This window comes from Mus caroli, unplaced genomic scaffold (genome assembly GCF_978045245.1).
Source record: "Mus caroli unplaced genomic scaffold, Mus_caroli_1 scaffold_1, whole genome shotgun sequence".
NCBI lineage: Eukaryota > Metazoa > Chordata > Mammalia > Rodentia > Muridae > Mus > Mus caroli.
Window position 1 is genome coordinate 160,147,632 of NW_028227256.1, and position 20,226 is coordinate 160,167,857.

At 43.1% G+C, this 20,226-nt stretch overlaps 1 protein-coding gene across 4 annotated transcripts in view; it reads right to left on the minus strand.

The window, feature by feature from the left end:
- Positions 1-19,163, minus strand: part of Dnm3 (dynamin 3) — a 482,789-nt gene extending 463,626 nt beyond the window's left edge. For 2 of the 4 annotated variants that reach the window (XM_029478095.2, XM_085842512.1), the window contains exon 1: positions 18,508-19,163. In XM_029478095.2, coding sequence (XP_029333955.1) covers positions 18,508-18,668 — 161 coding nt within the window. In that variant the 5' untranslated portion in view covers positions 18,669-19,163. The remainder of the gene's footprint in view (positions 1-18,507) is intronic. The other 2 variants (XM_029478106.2, XM_029478110.2) reach the window with 1 other exon arrangement.
- Between the last annotated feature and the right edge of the window lie 1,063 nt (positions 19,164-20,226).

Consider the following 20,226-nt stretch of genomic DNA (forward strand, 5'->3'; position numbering starts at 1 on the left):
AGAAGTGAGAAATCCTGCCTGCAAAATGGGTGGCACCTCCCACTGGGCAGCCCAGATAGAAAGAGCAGTGACACCTGTTTGTCTCTGCTTCCTTCTAAGCAAGAAAATTTGGCAGTGGTGGCACACGCCTTTAATCCCAGCACTTGGGAGGCAGAGGCAGGCAGATTTCTGAGTTCGAGGCCAGCTTGGTCTACAGAGTGAGTTCTAGGACAGCCAGGGCTGCACAGAGGAACCCTGTCTAAAAAAACAAACAACAAACAAACAAAAAGAATATCTGTCGCTGTGACTGCCATACTTTGTTAACAGACTCTAGCTTCCCTAACTGCCAAACATGGACTGAAGATCAATGGTTTTCCATAGAGCTCTGGGCCTTCAGTACTAGGTGGAGACTGAAGAAGCACCCAGCACCTAGGACTAAGCAGCTACTGGGGTTTTGTCCCTCCATTGTGCAGAAAACCTATGGAGTAGCACCCAGCCCTGACTGGATTGTGTAATGAAGCCAACCTAGTAGATCCTCTTTGATTATGTGTGTGCATGCACGCAGGTGTTGCATGTAAATGTGGATCTATACACATATATTTGATTCACACACACATAAACACACACACATACGCAAGCACATACACAAACATCCATACATTCTATTAGGTCTCTTCTTCTATAAAAAGCCCATCTAATATAGCCTACATTTCAGAAAGACTAGTGAATTTTTTTTCTTAGAAAAGAAACAATCTCACATAGCTTTCAACAGTTTTTTTTCTATGGCCCACATTTTCATTTCCTTGAACATCATATTATGCTTTGAACTTTACCTTTTTCTCCTTCCCTGTCTCCTGCTCAAACTGAAGCTTCCCTGCACACCACACACACACACACACACACACACACACACATACAGAGAGAGAGAGAGAGAGAGAGAGAGAGAGAGAGAGAGAGAGAAAGCCACTTCACAGACAGCTCAACAACCTATACCTTTCAGGCCCTGTGGATGAGCCATCCCTTCATAGAAGCCCTGGATTGCATCCCATCACACTCTCTGTTCTTTCTGTTACCCTCCCCTCTTGTATTTATATCTTCCCCTTCTGGATCATTCCCACAATCAAACAAGAACCTCCAACCAAGTAAAAAACCCTCTACAAAATCCCATTGTTCCAAACAGCAGTTTGTAAGGATTTCATTTTCCATAGGTCTTTACCAACATGTATCATTCATTTAAAAAAAAAAATCCATGATTGGTTGATACTGAATGCTTATAAAGTCTACAGTGGAAAAGAAGCTTGATGTGCCAAATCACACTCTTGTTTTGCAATAACTAAATCTATTGCTTCTAACTGCAGGCATGAAGTTATTAAAATTATGTACAATCACAATTCTGTTTTCTCAGGCATGTTAACTACAGTGGCACCTCAGGGTCCACAGCTGCTGCAATCCTCAATGACCTAGTGTGCCCTTTCTAGAATGTAAATCAGATTATGTCATTGTCCTGATTAAAACCCTCCCTTTTGCACCTTATCACGGTGCTCTGGATAAACCCTAACCCTAGCTGGGCTCCAATAAAACCTACTAACTCCCTTCTGCCACCTTTCCCTGCCATGTTCCTCCCACCTCTCTGGCTTCCATCATGGTGAGTTAAGTCTCACCAACACTCAGTTCTGAGACACTGCAGAAGTTTGCCACATGGAACCCCCTTCTCATGGAACCAATTGTCGCTCCTCAGTCTTCTCGTGGCTGAGCCCTTGTCCTCCAACTGAAGTGTCACCCAATCGTAGCTTTCCGGGGAAATCTCTACCTCCCTTCCTTTCACGCTCTTACTTTATCCCAGTCAGTGTTCTTGAGACATCTATGCCAGTTCTTAGTGCCCAGTTACTTGATAACTTGAGGTCTCTGTTAGATAGAAAACACCCAGATTTTAAACACACACACGCACACACGCACACACGCACAAACACACACACACACACACACACACACGTCCCTGTTTTCTTATTGGAGTCTTTCTCATGCCTAAGACAGGAACTGAAGCTCAGAGAATGCCCAAATGACCGAATCATGCATTGCAAAGAAGTCAAGTGCCATAAAGCATGAAACCTCTTTATACTGCTTGTTGGTTAATTCCGTCAGTATTTATTTGGAAGTTACCAGGCACTGGAAATGAATATAAACAAATACGAGAGATTCTACCCTTAAGGAATTTACAGTTTAGTAGTAGAAGCAATAAACATAATTTGATGCAATATGGTAAGTATAATGTTAAAGAAGCACAGAGAGAATTCCAGATGTCCAGGAGAGAGACAAAGTACCCAGACAGTGTGTGAGAGGCCCCTGAGGCTTCCTAGAGAAAAGAAGATTTGAGTTAAGTAGAGGAGGAGTTGGCCAGGACCCTTATGTTATTCCTATGAAGAGGTCCTCCACATGAATAAAAGCAATGGAGCTGGTGAGTGTGCTCAGGGTGTAACTAATCAAGAATACCAGCAGATAACCATGAAGGGACTGAGCCACTTGAGGCCTTAGATGATACGCCAAGAGACTCGATATCTAAATACAGTAGCGTCACTTGATTTGAGTGTCTTACTGTGTCACGTAGCTTTTCACCACTATGAACAAAATGTCCAATACAAATCAATGTCGTGGAGGATAGGTTTGCCTTGGCTCACATTTACAAAGTTTCTGTCCATGGTCACTTGGCCCCATTGCTTTGGGGACCTGTATCAAGGCAACATATCCTAGCAAAAAAAAAAAAAAAAAAAAAAAAAAAAAACCTGTTCATCTCATGATGTCCAGGAAACAAAATAAAACAAAAAAATAGATAGCCTGTGGTAGTTTGAATGAGAGTACCTCCCAGTGTTGGCTAGTTTTTATGTCAACTTGGCCTGAGCTATAGTCATCTGAGAGGAGAGAACCTCAATCAAGAAAATGCATCCGTAGGATTGGGTTGTAGGTGAGCCTGTAGGGCATTTTCTTAATTGGTGATTGATGTGAAAGGGCCCAGACCATTGTGGGTGGTGCCATCCATAGGCTGGTGGTCCTGGATTCTGTAAGAAAGCAGGCTGAGCATGCCAGGGGAACAAGCCAGTAAACAGCACTCCTACATGGCCTCTTTAGCTCCTGCCTCCAGGTTCCTGCCCTACCTTGGCTTCTGTGATGGTTTGTATATGCTTGGGTCCAGGAGTGGCTATTAGGAGGGGTGGCCTTGTTGGAGTAAGTTGTCACTGTGGGTGTGGGCTTTAATACCCTCTTCCTAGCTTCCTAGAAGTCAGAGTTCTGTTAGAAGCCTTCAGATGAAGATATAGAACTCTCATCCTGCCTGGATGCTGCCATGTTCCCACCTTGATGATACTGGACTGAATCTCTGAACCTGTAAGGCAGCCCCAATTAAATGTTGTCCTTATAAGAGTTGCCTTGGTCACGGTGTCTATTCACAGTAGTAAAAACCCTAAGACAGATTCTCTCAATAGTCTGTGATTCAAGCTATGTAAGAAAAAACAACCCTTTCCTATCTAAGCTGCTTTTGGTCATGGTATTTCAACACAGCGACATTAGCCATAACTAAGATGCCACCCCCCCCCATAGGCTCAGATGTTTGAATAATTGATCCCTAGTTGGTGGAACTATTTGGGAAGGATTAGGAGGTATGGCCTTGCTGTGTCACAGGATCGAGAGCTGAAACTTCATAAGCTTCCCCCATTCCCATGCACTCTGACTACTGCTTTCAATTCGAGGTGTGAGCTTTCAATTGTTCCTGCTGCTGTGCCTTCCCTGTATCATCATGGACTCTAACCTTCTAAAGCCATGAACCCCGTTAAATGCTGTCTTTTCTAGAGTGCCTTGTTCATGCTGTTGTATGACAGCCACATAAAAGTAATTAAGATATACCCCACCCAAGGTTTGCCACCAGTGACTCGGCTTCTTCTATAAGGCCTCACATCCTAAAGGTTCCACCTCCCAATGGTGCCCAGGCTTTAACACCACCAAGACTTGAATACATAGGCCACCATAGGACACTCCAGATATAAACTATGGTACATTTCAATCGTGTATGACTGTGTGGAGGCTAGATTGGAGGATTACACATAGCGAAGCCATTATCAGTCCATAACTATAGTTCAGAAGGTCATTGGTGTCACTTTGACTCAGTCAATAGGAACTCATAATTAGGCACAGACACATTTGGAAATCAGGTTTACTATAGATGATCAGTGGCTCTAACAGGGGTGGTTTTGGTGTGAAAATTGGGAGGAAAAGATATATTGCCTTGCCTATCCACAGCTGTAGAAATCATGAGAATTATAGAAATAGTGGTTAGCAGCTCTCATAACTGGCTGTTTACCAGGGGCACTTCCAAAGAGAGCTCTGGAAAAATACAACTTGCTCCGGCTTGTTCCAAAGCCAGTACACCAGGCTCCATGGGGGGAGCCCCGGAACCTTTAATTGATAAGATCCTTAGGTAAATCTTACACACACACACACACACACACACACACACACACACACACACACATATATACTGGCCTTGGGGGAAGGAGTCCTGGAATGGACCATCTTTTAAGTAACACTTTCCCCTGTCAATCAAATCGATGTGGATGCTGTAATGGGGGGGGGGGGGTAACGCTAAGCCAACAACTGAAGCAGGAAGAGGCTAAAACAGTACACTCCGAGGTATGTCTGTATCATCCCAAAAAAAGGAGAGGAATGTTCAGGCCAGAGAAGGGATGACTCTATAGAACACAGACTAAGGGCTTTAGTTTGTCGAGAGCAAGGGTTCGTGAGCCAATTTTCTTGTGAAAAAAATCAGAGCTCTTCCTGAAAGCCAGGATCCCCGCTCTCAGTCTGATCCATCTAAGTCGCATCACCAGTTTAACTAGCGAGAACTCAATAAGAATTAAGTAGCTGCATTAGTCTGCTCAGGGTTCCATAACAAAGCGCCGCCTCAGGCACAGTAGCACCAACAACACTAATTTATTTCTTGACTATCGTGGAGGCTAGAAATCTAAGAGCAAGGTCGAGGCACTCTTCCTGGCTTATAGACGGCTGCTTCCTTCTGGACCTTGTCTTCCTGGGCCCACAGAAGCAAAGGGAGTCTCTGATGCCTCACCTTTTAAGGCAGTGGTTCTCAACATGTGGGTAGAGATCCCTTGGGTGGGGTCATCTAAGACCATCTGCATAGCAGATATTTTCATTATGATTCATAACAGTAGTAAAATTACTTGTGAATAGCAACAAAATAATTTTATGGTCGGAGGTCAACACAACATGAACAACTGTATTAAAAGCTCATGGCATTAGGAAGGCTGAGAATCACCATCTTAGGGTCACTAATCCTTTTAGCACAAGACCCCACGTGTATGACCTCTTAACTACTTCCTTGCGGACCAGTCTCCAACACAGTCACATTGCAGATTCTGATGTCTGTATGAGCTCTAGCGGGTTCAAACAGCCAGTCTATCACCGTACCTCAAATAATAGTATCCAAGATACAAAATTCTGTGCAGAATGCTAACAAAAGGTCTTCAGTCCACCTCAGTGTCCCAGAACTGATATTGAGCTAACACATGGAAACAGTCAACTGCTGAACACCGTGAGCAACGAGTAGGGGAGGATTGTTGGAGATCACAATCAATACAGCCAGGGTGGTCAGATGGGGAGCTTCATGGATGACCCTGGATATGGAATGGAGTCAAATATTTATTTATCTTTTACTACTGGGATCAACCTCAGGCATGCTAAGCAAACAACTCAACACTGAGCTATAGATCCAGGCATGTTCTTTTCCTTTTTTCTTTTCTTTTCTTTTCTTTTCTTTTCTTTTCTTTTTCTTTCTTTTTTTAATTTTGAGACAGGAAAAGCCTTGACTCACTATATAAACCAAGCTGATCTGACTTTGTAATCCCTAGTCTGCTATTTCCAGAATTGTTGGGATTATTAATTGGCCTGTGCCACAGGGCCCAGGTGCAGTGAGAGACTCAATTAGTTGGAAGCAGAGGGAGGACGCATTCCTTCCTTCAGCACATATACTTATCTAAATAAATTACACCAACACTCCTGCAGGGCCCAGTCAATGTTTAAAATTATTTGGGGTTCCTGTCTCTGAGCTTTCCTCGTTAATCATAGACTATCCCTGAAATGATCTTTTTTCTGTTTCTATTAAAATTACAAGCTCACACCTCCATCACCATTATATTGGTCAATTTTCAGCAGTGCCCCTGATACATCTTTCATCTGTGCAGGATACAGTGTGTGGTCAGCTTAATCTCCCTAAAACCTGGCTCCATTGCATCCCCCCTAAGTATTCATAGGGCTCACTGTTTCTTGGGTTAAGGACTGGTTTCTTATTTTAGCGACCCAAAATAGGGCCCAGTTCATTCTGCCAGGTATCTCCCACCATTCCTATCCAGGCTGGATGGAGAGGTCTCTGTTCCATAAAAGCATTCTCACCTGGTGCCACTGGCCCAAATCTTGATTTATCAGATTCATACTCTTTGATATGCATCTTAAATTACAACCCTTCTCAAGAAATCGTTCTTAGATTCTATAGAAGCAACAAGAATATAAAGATTTGTTCATTACAGCTCAGAGTTTGGGAGTACAGTCCATCACGGCCAGGAAGGTGTGAGAGCAAGAGCATGGGCAGTCGGCCAAGCTGTGTCTGCAGCAAGGAAACAGAGAGAGATGGATGCCCGCATCCCCCTCACCTCCTCGTTTTCATCCAGTGTGAAGCTCTAGTCCATAGAATAGTGCCTTGCTGCCCTTCTCAGCTAAGCATCTCTGAAGACAATCTCTGAGGGATGCCTAGAAGCACGTCTCTTCGGTGGTTCTCAATCCTATCAAGTCGATAATGAAGATTCCATCACATTTGTTTACCCAAATAATAGCAGTTGCCATGCATATCAGAGTCTACTGGGTACCAACTTTCTGAGAAGGTGACTACACCCATACAGCCTCCCCCCATTCTGAAATACAGTGGACTCTCAAAACACGACTCTTAAAGAAGGGACTCAGCTGCCAAACTAACCCATCCACTACCAGCTTTTAAGCAGAACTCGCCATTGTATTTGTCAGCTACCTATGAACAAGTGTATTAAAATCGCTCTGCCCTCAAAATTAAATTTCACATTATGTGACTATAAACTCCGGGCTAGAGAAATAGCTCAGCCAGGAAAGTGCTTGCCAGACAAGCACAAGGACCTGAGTTTAGAAGTCTGTAAACAGTGCTAGGGAGGTGGAGACTGCAAGACCCCTGAATCTCATTGACTTTCCAGTCACATCAGTGAGCTCTAGGTTCTGAGAGAGACCCTCACTCAAAAATTAAGATGGAAAGCAATTAAGAAAGACACTCAAGGGCTGGAGAGACGGCTTGGCGATTAGGAGCACTGACTGCGGCTCTTCCAGAGGTCCTGGGTTCAATTCCCAGCAACCACATGGTGGCTCACAACCACCTGTAATGGGATCTGATGCCTTCTTCTGGTGTGCCTGAAGAGAGTGATGGTGTACTCACATATGTAAAATGAATTCTAAAAGATGCTGGACATTGAACTTTGGTCTTCCCACATGTGCGCACACATACGTGTGTGAACACACAAGGAAAGCATAAGCCTAGAGGCAATCTGGCAGTCACAAAGGTAAATGATAGATCTTAAGAAGTCTCAGTGGACAAAGGGCAATTTTTATTACGTATTCATTTAGAATGGCTGAACTTTATTACAGACATATTCTACTTTTTCACCACACTAAAATGATCTCTGTTTTAATTAGTCTTCATAGGACAGTGTTGTGTAATGGGAAGTGTGTCTACTATAAGGAAAAGATAAATTCATCCACTTAAATGCAGAATGGCCAAAGGTCTAGAGGAGTGTTAGCTTTAAAATGGTACAGACATATTCAACAGCTTTAAGAAGAACAAGAGTACAGGCTAATGCTGCCTGGCCTATGTTTACAAATATCTGCCATTGCTACCTGAAATGTAACTGGGTGTCTATTTAAGGTTATCAACCAACTACTTAGACACCATGGCCCACTAATAGGTTGTAACCTTTGTGGCTAAGACAGGATCTGGAGTTATCTAGACAAGCCTTCAGGTACATCTATGAGGGAATCATCTTGATGGCTTTAACTGTGGTGGGAAGACCCACCCTAGAAGAAGAAAACGGCTCCTTGGACTTGTGTACTGGCTGCATAAAAAACAGAAGACTATTACAATGTGACCAGCTTTCAAAAGCTCCTGTTGCCATGGCTTCTCCGCCATGATGGATCAAGCTGTGAGCGCAAACAAGCCCCCTTTTCTCTGGTAGGTTGCCTTTGTCAGGATATGATATCACAGCAGTAGAAAACCAACTGCTACTCATCACATAGTTTGAAGAGCTCAGATCTAGTTCCATGCTCCCCTCACTCACAACCATTTTTTTTTTTGTAAACGGAGAGTCTATTTCAGCTTAGATAAATGGCTTGTAAAGGATCATGTGGCTAAAACAATCATTTAATTCCTGCTGTTCGCCAGCATCACATTACAAAAAATAACAGGTATACAGGAAGCTGCAAATAATTGGGAAAATCGACAGGAAACCAATCACATAGTGCGAACTCTGCAGAGACCTAGGCACAAGGACATTGGAGACAAGCCTCGAGGAAGACAGGGCAGCAGTGGATGTCACCAACATGCTACCTCACCTTACCTGGGAAACATACCCGGGAAGGACCTGCCACCATGATAAACCAAACCCACAAACACACTCCTAATTCTCATAGTAGATAGACTTTTAGCTGGGCTAGAAAGATAGACACCTGTCATTCTCTCTCTCTCTCTCTCTCTCTCTCTCTCTCTCTCTCTCTCTCTCTCTCTCTCTCTCTCTGTGTGTGTGTGTGTGTGTGTGTGTGTGTGTGTGTGTGTGTGTGTATTTGTGTTGTGTGTGTATGTGTGTGTGAGAGACAGAGAGACAGAGAGACAGAGCTAACATTTCCAAACAAAAGTATACCCTAAAAATGATGTGGGTCATATAATAGAATCAAATGTGTCCCTTAAACCCATTCCCTGGCCAGCAAGATGTCTCAGTGGGCAAAGGAGCCTGCTATCAACCCTTACAGCCTGAGGCCCATCTCTGGGAACTACATGATGGGAAAAGAAAACCAACTGCACAAGTTGTCCTCTGACCTAGGTGGCATGAGCACCAACATACCTACGCATGCATGCACACACAAAATAAAGAACGTTTAAGGTGATAAAAAAAAATCTATTCTCTAGAATGGCTAAGAATGCCTGCAAAATTCATTGTACTATTTCCATTTCTATTGCCTTCATCGTCTCTAGGAGTTACCTTGAGACTCCTTGTGCGTCACTTGATTTCTCTTTCAACTTAATACTTTTCATTTATAAATTAAATTAGCAAACTATGCTTTACTACTCTCTCAGGGAACATAAAGAGGTTAATGAATTCATAAACAAAAAAGTGCTTTGAAACTGCTGGAAGGGAGAGGTAATCTAAATCCAGTTTCTGTGAGAGAAAACGGTTGCATTGTAATACTGCTGGATGTGAATAACCGTTTCTCTCAGGGAGTCACAAATGTGCACTAAGTTAGTCCGATCTTTTTAGAAGTGCACTTTAATACAACTGTAATTTTGTAATATACACAAACACACACACACACACACCCCAAATATGAAGTAAATGTGTAAGCTAAAGCCCAAAGAGGTTTTATATACTGTGAAAGTCAGAGATGGGATGCCCACTCCAGTCAGCCAAGCACAAGCCTGGTCACCATAATGGGATGACTCCTTTTCAAGAGCTGCTCTCTGCAGGTCTCTAAAGGAAACCCACCAACCATGAGAAAGATTGGTCATTGTGCTGGATGGTTTGATGTGAACTTAAACACAAGCTAAAGTTATCTGAGAGGGGGAAAACCTCAATTAAGGAAAATCCTCTGTAAGATTAGGCTGTAGGCAAACCTGAAGAGCATTAAAAAAAAAAAAAAAAAAAAAAAAAAAAACCTAGTGGTGGCTGAGGGAGGGCTCAGCTCATTGTAGGTAGTGCTATCCCTATAAGAAAACAGGCTAAGCAAGCCATGGGGAACAAGACAGTAAGCAGCAGCTCTCCAAGGCCTCTTCATCAGCTCCTGCCTCCAGGTTCCTTCCATGTTTGAGTTTTCCTGCCCTGACTTCCTTTGATGATGAACAGTACTGTGGCAGTAATAAGCCAAATAAACCCTTTCTTCCCCAGGCATGGTGTTTTGTTGAAGCAATGGTAACCCTAACTGGGATAGGCACCTATCAACTTACTTATTTAAGTATATCTATCTTTTTTATTTATTCCAGGCCACAGAAACACAGTAGACAAAGGGGGTACTTCAGAAACCCTATTTCTAATATACCTAAATATGCAACTCATAGCTCCATCATTTCCTTAAAGCAGAGACATGACATGCTGTCGTAAGGAATCAGCGATGGACCCATTCAGGACCTGGAAATAGAGATCTCTGTTCAACATAAAAGACTTAAAACAATATTGATGTTTGTTTAAAACTGACAATTCAAATAACTTATATAATGATATTGATGCTCCTTAATGCCTCTCAGTTAACTTGAAGACAGCAAAGACAATAAAAGCAAGACTATGAACCAGGCAAACTGAAGGATGTCATTGGCTACACAAATGCATTTGGTTTTAACCTAGAAACTCAACCCTTTCTTTAAGGAGTGTCATTTGGGGCCTATTGTTTCTTTATATGCAATTTTTTCAGAAGCATGCCTTGATTTGAGAAAAGTCAGTGACTATGACAGGCTCAGCTTTCTAGCTGATGCCCACCTCAACAATACCTCTAGTGTGTCACTCTAGTGTGTCACTCTAGTGTGTCACTTGGACCTTCTGAATCTCATACTTTACTCAAGGGCTTACCATCTCAGAAAATTATCTGGTCTAAATCTGAGAGGAACTCCCTTTCCAGTCTCCACCTCCCATCCTGTATGGGCGGGGCGGGAGGAACCGTGTACTGTTGGTGCTAGCAAGAAGAGCAATTCAGGGAAGTGTCAAGAAGGTCTACTCCAATACCAGTACCACTACGGGGTGGGAAAAGGAGCAGGCAGGCTGCGTGGGGGTAAGAGGGGGGCTCTCGAAAACAATAGGAGGAGGGAGAGCAGACAATGAAACCAAACCCAAGGCCAGGAGTTCCGAACATCAAGTTCCAAAGCCAGCTCTCTGACTTTTCCTGACCTTGGACAAATCTCTTGGGTTCGCTGTATCTAACGCCAAGAAATGAGTGTAAATTAAACCAGAGGGAGGTTTCTTACATCAATCTTGTTTGATGCCAAAGTTCTTGCTTCTGGTAAAGGAAGAAAAGTTAGACTATTCACAGCCACAGATGTGCAAAGTGCCGCGAGCATACTATTTATAAACACTCTCATTTGTTGAAAATGGTTTCTGAAAACTACACATTTTTAAGTTTATATATTAAGACACGGTCTCACTCTGTACTTATGGTTAATCTGGAACTTCATATGAAGGCTAGGCTGCCCCCAAACTTACAAAGATCCACCTGCCTCTGACTCTGGAGTGCTGGGATTAAAGGCCACCACACCCAGCAATATACATTATTTAAAGTCAACCTCTTCTCTTTCCTCTCATACTTTCTGAACAAGACAATGTTTTTAGGTTTGCCTATAGAAAATTTTCTCTCACATTTTTGGATCTAATTTATTTCCAAATTTTAACTAAGTGCTTCATATTGAAATAAGAAAATAGAATATAGAATTCCTCTTCAGAATTAGTGCCTCAGAAGTGTGTGTGTGTGTGTGTGTGTGTGTGTGTGTGTGTGTGTGTGTGCGCGCGCGCACGCGCGCACGCGCACAAGCATGTGCTTGTGCATGTGACTCCCATCAACCCTCAGTCATATTTTTAATCTCTCCAGTATCTTTTTTTCTTTTCCCCTCTTCAATGTACAGTATCTCTTTGTGATTAAAAATACAGTCTAAATTCAATAGCTTGTTGTCAAGCTGGACACTGAGACGCAGATCACCACCTCCCTGCCTTGACATTGATACTTCGGTACATGTGGCCTTGAGCGTAAGTGACACTGTAACCCATACATTGTCTGCTTTCCATGCTTTCCACTTAAATCGTAGATCGATTTCAGAGCTGCAGCCTGGGGAGGGCCGCTTTATTTCAAAAAGAAATATGCTATAAATTTTTATCCCAGCGAATTGACAGTGTATTTAACAGCCTTTTTCTTATATATCCGTTTGAAAATTATGGTCTCATACTTTATTCTGTCAGTTTTCTTATTTTAATTACTAATTACTAATGGGAGGGTTCATGTGCCATGGTACTGTGTGACAGTCAGAGAGCAGATTTATGTAGATTCCATGGATAGCCAGGCCATTAAGCTGACAGAGCACACCCCTTTCCCTGCTGAGGCATCTGGTGAGCTTGAGCTTGGCAGTTCTCTCTGTGTGCATACCTCATACACACACATATATATGTACATATTAATACATATATATTCATACACACACACATGCTTCTGGGTGTTTTATATATTCCACACACATACACACACAGACATCAGTTTCTGGATGTCTTATATGCCCACTAATCTTAGCATTAGCATTCAATAGATGTTCATTAATGTTACTTCTGTATTTCTCAAGGATTCCAGTAAGAGTCTTGTCCAAGGTTATGTCAAGGTTTGGCTGCTTACTAGCCATGCAATCTAAACAAATAACTTTCCTCTCTGCCTCTGAGTTTTATCCCCATTGGCATTTGGATGTGAAAACCATAAGAACTGAGAAATATGGGGACTCTGTCAAAGAGTGCAGGCCTACATACTCAGTAAGGCCAAAACAAATGTTGGACTGCCCTTCCCTTTAAAAATATTGAAACGTGTAGTATTCATAATCATTTATGGTTTGTACAGCAATGTTGATAACATGAGACCCTGAAAAGTAGACTTAGATGGGGAAATGGAAGAACTCTGTCCATATAGAATATTAAATATTTAAAGTTTTAATATAGAATATTAAATTTGATTGTTCTATACAGTACATCAGCTTTCAGCTCTCTTAATTTGTCCCTGGTCGGAGAGGGAAAAGTCTCCTTTTCCTGACTGCCTTTGGTCCTCTTAAAAGTAAATGAGACCATCATGATAAGTAAAACCTCATGATTTAACTAGCCACAGCGAAAGGTGAGGTCTACAGAAGTCTCATGCTGCTCTGCTGTGGGTAGGGTTTGTCTGAGAAGCTTGGATTCCATCGGCCGGGGTAAGGAGACGGAGAACTTTTATGAGACCTGGGGAAGGATGATTGAGATCACTGGGGTCTTTGATCTCTGGAGTAATTGATGCACATCTGTGGGACTTGGATAAATTCCCAAGACGGTTGTTATATGAGAACATCCCCCTCCTTGTCTCTCATGCTTCCCACTTAGCCATGAGACCTGTACCTCTTTCCCCCACACTCCCACCATGAAGCCTTCATCAGAACCATACAATGCTGTTGAGGCTCCAGCCTCTAAAAACTTTGAACTAAATAAACCTCATCTCTTTATGAAATTACCCAGTCTCCACCATTTTTGCTATAACAATGGAAAGCATACTAATACACAAGTCAAATATTACATCTAATTGATAGAGAGCCCAATACCCTACTTTCTAGTGTGCCTGATACTGTTTCCATTCCTCTGAGATTATGGAAGACTGCCTGCCCAACATTTTTAGCTTTGGTATAGTGCTGGTGGTTTATGGTTGGTAGGACAAGTGTTGCGGATGCATGCCTAAGAAGGCAAGACGTCTGGTGTCTTCTCCTATTGCTCTCCATCTTATTTTTCGAGATGGCATCTCTCACTAAACCTGATGCTTGTTGTTCTGACTAGCTTGGCTGGCTAGCAAGTTCCTGGGATCCATCTGTTTCTGGGGTTGCAGTCACCTAAGGCCATACCTAATACCATACTGGGAGAGCTTGCATAGCAAGCATTCTTAATCATTGAACCATCTTCTCAATCCCTCGACATCATTCTTTATGACATTAAGAACTTTTAAAATATTGGTTAATTATAAGTAAAACCAAAACAAAGATATTCTGTCGAAACTCCGTCACTGAGCCATATCTTTTACGGACATTACTGGTATTTAAATAAAGGATGTTGGTTGTGGTGAATAAATCTTACTAACTATGATCCTGTGATGTCCTTAAAAGGCATTATATAATGCTGATTCGGCACAAATGCCTTCATAATTTCAGGTTCCACCAACTCATTAGATAAAAAAACAGTTCACATTTTTCATATTTTACTGAATACGCTCCTTAGAGATTTCTAAGCATAATTTCCCATTTTAACTGTTACCAACCATTGACCTAGTAGCGACAACCTTAAAAGCCATTTCTTCTTTGAAAATCCAATAACTTACATGCTTTGATATTTTAACAAAATCCTTCTCCTCAATGGCTTAATAAGTTTTCATCTCGATCACAATTAGAGGACTCTTACTTTGAAGCATGTTCGCGAAGTCCATCAAGAAGTTGAGTCCGTTAGTCCTTGAGCTGAATAAGCTTTTAGGTTTAATTCTCTGGCCATAGACAACAACATCACCAAATGACTCAGTTCCCCTCAAACAAGATAGCCAACATCTTCATAAGCCTTATACATAATGTTTCACACTGAAATAAGCTCCCATACAGTCAGTGTTTAAAAATCTTTTATCTGGTTTCCAGGAACCACAACTTCTCTACTTGTTGAGAACCGGGGGCCTGTTTACCATTCAGACTGAAATAAAATAACATGAAACCTTCTGCCTATATAATTAGCACTGAGCAACTAGTGCTGCTAACAAGTGTATCATTAAAAACATTTGCACATTAGCAGCTTGTACAGTTTTCACTTAGCACCTCAATAAATAAGTTATATGCACTCTAAACACATACTTAAGGAAACAATTCAATTACATTTCATAGCTATCTTCAGGAATGTCTAGTAAATAAAAATGTGTATCTTTTCATTAAAGCTTCTAAGACAGTAGGTGGAAATAAAACATAGTGGAAATAAAATCATATCAATATAGCACCCAGAGTTATAAGACCAAAAAGAAAGATACTGCAAGTATTAACCAAAAGGACTGATAAACCTCCATGTTCAGCACACAGGTTTTGAAGACTGGATTAAGGAGTTCAAACATCTCAGGTTGAACTGAAGTTTTTACATTAATTCAAATTAGCCACAAGTGACTTGTTCGAGCACATTACATTTTAATTTACTATTAGGTAAAATGAAATGAATAAGTGTGCCTACCTCTTCAGAGTTTTATGAGGATTAAATGAGATTACTCATATAAAAGGACCTGAGGTAGCATCCAAGATGTAGCAATAACTCGGTAAATATTAGCCATTATTTTTACCATTACTGCAATCTAAATATACAAATTTAGAGTCAGGCCTCCAAATCTTTTCTGTTTATGCAGGTGACTCAGGCCTGTAATCCCAGCTACAATAACTGCTGAGGGAGGACGGTCACAAGTTCAATGCCTGCCTGGGATACAGGGTGATTCAAGTCTACAATGGGGGGGGGGGGGGATGAGTTGAAAATGTGGCTGAGTGATGGAGCACTTGCCTGGCATACACCAGGCCCTGAGTTCAGCTGGAAGGGAGGGCAAGAACGATCATATAAATACACACATGAGAAAACAGCTGAATAAATTCAATTACTCCATTTACAAACCAGACCAATGGACAGATGAGAGTCTGGTCGTGACCCTTCAGCCCATGGGTTTAACTTTCTGGGTATTAGAGCATAAGCAGTTTCTCACTGCCAGCATATAGGCTCGCCTTGAACAATCACAACAATCTAGCTACTCACTCTATATCACATTAATATGCAAATCCATTGCTTCAGCAAGAAAATCACAAACAAGTAGCTCATTCATGACACATTTTATTCATAACAAACTTGTCACCCGACAATTGATTTTACAGATACAGCTAAACAAATACATCCACAACCGAATACATTCAATGGCATTTTTAAAAGAAAAACAGTATAAGCACACTATTTTTGATGGAAAGATATGGTCAGCCACTAAAGGTGGATTGTTAAGTGGTAAGTAAACAGTCAATAAACAGGAGAGTATTTTGAAGAGAACGAGCTTAATTCAGAAGCAAACAGTTTACCCAAGTGAAGATCCTGGTGCTGGTCTGTACTCGGTCACTGCACAATTGGTCAAGCATTGCAGTGAGAACAGCTATGAGCAGAGGAGAAAGACTGCCTCTTAAAGAACCTTATATTCGTTATGAAGCTCCTGCTTAATAAAAGTTAAAAGATTCCACTGAAACATGAAAACCTTTTCTTTTCAACCTAGGCTGATTCACTTCTGAAAATGAAGGGTTTTTTTTTCCTTTTTCCTCCCCTAAGGTTGAGTTATAATTAGAAATTAGATTCCTCAATCATTCACTGACCGAAATCTTTATTAAAGTCAAATGACCTTCTAATTAAGTTTTCTCCTTAATATATAAGTTGCGCTAGACAGGGCTACTCTGCAGCTAGGAAAGGTTTTATATACTTACTAAATGAGCATATTCTATGTTCATTATCTTCTTATCAGCCTTACAGTCACTACTGGTAAAACCTTATAAAGTAGGGAAAATGTCTAACACATTCTGATAAGTGCTCTGATTTTTATAGTCCCCATTTTTCATTTTATTATGGAAGGATGCTCAGGATTAAATATGTTACTCTCCTGTGCCTCTGTTTTATTCTCATTATAGAAAAATACAGCTAATGAGGAGAAATGTACACATTTTCATTATACCATTAGGAAGATTGTTATGATTTGAAAGCCTGGAGGGCAGAACTGAGATATGTGCATACACTTTACATTGAATTCAAAGGCACTGAGCAAAATATGCTTAAATATAAGCCCATCCAAGTAAATTATAAGGAAGATGCATAAGAGCATGGCTGTTGCGTTTGAAATATGATTTTAATCCTTAAGAATGAGTATCATTAAATAACTTCTTGCCTTGGACCAGAGGTCTGAGATGACGTAGGCAAAATGCTTTGCTGTTGCTTTTTATTATTATTATTGAGCAAAAATTAATTATAAAACCAAGGAGAAATGATCCAGGGAACTAACTACGAAAGGGTAGCTGCCAACTGCGAGCAATTACACGGTTTTATCTTTCTAGTTCACATTGAAGCAAGAAAAATGAAGAGTATCTCCTGAGAGATGGAGCGAGCATCATCCGAGAAAAGGGGAAACGCACTTCACGACACTCACACCCAAAAATGTGGGAATAGTCAGCAGTACAGTTTACACATTGCCAAGCAATAACAAAAAGGAAGAAGGAGATGGAGAACCGCAGCAGGAACCGTCTGCATCACAAGCCGCTCACCAGCTAAATAAAAGAACAAAGTGTAATCTCAGATTGCCTCATCCAGCCCACCGTTTCCATTGCTGCACGTTCTACCTGGTTTACTACTGGGAAACAGATTCCAGCCTTCAGGATGCACGCACTCCTCACACAAGGCCATGAAGGTAACTCAATCCTTCCTGAATTGTTTGCTGGAAAAAAACGTTGATTCCTGACTCAAAACAATAACAACTCTTTGTTGTTGTTTAAAATTGTGAGACATGAAGCTATAACTACAATTTGAATTCTGGATGTTAGCTTGAAGACCCGCTGGATAAACAAGAGCTTAAGGAAGGATTGGGGCGGGGGAGGGGGGGCGCATGGCATAGAAAGAGTGCAAGAGATATGCTGGTCAGTTCTGAGATGGTGCAGGAATGACACGGCACCTGAACATCGCAAGTCCACGGTCATCCCTGGAGGTCTCGGGTTTTCAGTCATGCCTGAGCAGTGAATGGGTGCACACTCATAAACACACCACCGTTTATTCTTCAGCTCCCAAGGCGAATGGTAGGCAAGCATCTCCCCCATAAGCCTTCGCCACAGCGATTTCGGGGTTCACACACCCCGCCTCCCCTGCTCCGGGCAGGCGATGACTGTCTCAAACAGTAAACAGCTGAGAAGACCTGAGAGTCAGGGACAGGGGATGGGGGGACCGGGGAGCGGGGAGGTGGGGTGGGGGAGAGGGGGGTGTGGGCGAAGAAGGAGGGGTACATCCCGGCTGAGAACCTCCAGGAGAGTGACAGGGAAAGGAGAGGGATATTGAGAAAGAGAACTGGCGACTGGAAAGCACCAGGCTGCGCTTCCAGGCTGCCAGGGGCTGGCGCGCACCAAGCTAGCTAGGGAAGTGGATCCCAGGGCGTACCCCGACTCCCCCACCGAGGGTGGGGAGGAAATGGCTTTGTATGGCAGGATGAAAGGCAGACAGGGGGTCACCACCGGGTAGAGAATGCTGGGACGAAGGATGCTCAGAGCAAGGAGGACCCCGCCCGCTCTAGGAACACTACTGCTCTGCCTCCAATCCGCTGCAGCCTCTAGTCCACCCTCGGGCTCCCCACACCGTTCCATGTTCCAACGGCCTGAAGCACCGGGCTCCCCCCACGGACGCGCCCCCACCGCGCTCCCGGTGCGCTCACCTGCCCACGAAATTCTCGAGCACTGAGCTCTTGCCGGCGCTCTGGCCGCCCACCACGGCGATCTGTGGCAGCTCTAGCAGACAGCTCTGTCCCAGAGCCGAGAAAGCGTCCTGCAGACGGTTCACCAGAGGGATCAGCTCTTCCATCTCCCGGTTCCCCATCTTGCCTGTGCGGCCAACTGCCCCACAGGTCCCTGTTCGACTCTGTGACCTGGCAGGCAGCCCAGGCCTCGAAACACTTGTCCCGGTTGTCGCTGTGCTGGGCTCACACGGCGGAGTACCTGCACCGATGTCCGATCCCTGCCTCCCGCTGCTAGGATCCTGACAGCTCACAGCCCACCACGCGCTTGCGCAGCCCAGAGAGGCGAAGGAGGCGTGGCCTGGTCTTGAGACGGTCACGCCCACACCACGCCTCTCGCCCTGCTTCTCCCTAGAGTTTCCAATCCTACTGGCCTAGGGTTGGACTGCCTCCCAGCTTCAGTCAGATGCCACCGCCCAGGCTAAAGGGCAGAGTACTGCACTTAGTCAAGGAATAGCCTAAAATCACACCCAACAGGAATTGTTGTTCCTTTTGAAGGAGCTAAACCACACAGACGAAGCCCAGACGAAGAAAGCGCTACCATCTACCATCAGCTAACAGCACGTTGACATCAGCTTCACCATGCACCACCACCACCGTACGCACCAGAATACATTTCCCAAAAGGAAATCTCACATTTCACCCCCTACTCCAAAACCCCAGATTGCTGTGGGATGCAGAGATAAACTGGCCTTTTAGAGTCAGTCCCCATTAGAGAACTGGGTTACCTGACCTTATTGAAGTACTCATCATTACCAGCCTGTCCTACTCGACCTTCTGTAAGCTAAAGTGTAGTTCCTTGAACCTTTCTGTTCCCTACTCCTACCATACTCATTCTGGCTTTTGGAATTCCTTGCCTGAGCTTTGTCCTTTTAGCTCCTGGTCAGGACAAAGAGATTGGCTGTTGAGTCCATCATAACCACACAGTCTGCACTCGATCCGTTAAATTTAGCACACTGAGAAGAGTCTGTGCCAGGAGACAGAGACACGAAGATAAACGGCCATGCTTCTTCACCTCCTTATCGTGGTCCTGTTTCCTGTGCATTTTGAATACTGACACCTCTCAGGATTTAGTGCGCAGTATTTACTTGTCCTGCACATCTTCCATCTGATGATTGTCCAATGGCTTTAAGTAACCTAAAGACTAGAGACTACATAGGAAAATGTGTTGCATCTCTAGCACCCTGGGGTCTTCACTGTCACTTAGGCATCACCATTGCACTATTGCCCTTCTAGGACAACAGTGAACTAAGTCTGAGCCTGCCCCACGTTTCCTAGGCTCGGTGGCTCTCTGGATATGCTATATGATAGCTATATGATAGCTGAGTCAGTCTTTCACTTTTCATGCCTGCAAAACCAGTACCACATGGAGTACAGAGCCATGCTTTGCTGCCGGTTTGGGATGGAAACTTTGGACCACTATTGCAGCAACCTCTACACACTGACCCTGAGGAGCTGGTGGCAGGGATGCCTATGGCAGAAGTGGGTGGAGGCTGGTCATATTGCATCTATAGTCAGAAGGCAGAGTTAAACAGATGCTGATCATCAGCTACCTTTGTCCTTCCTAGGCAGTCAGAAATCTCAGAAATCCCAACATGTGGAGTAGTCCCACCTTAACTAACCTAGTTAAAGACATGCCCA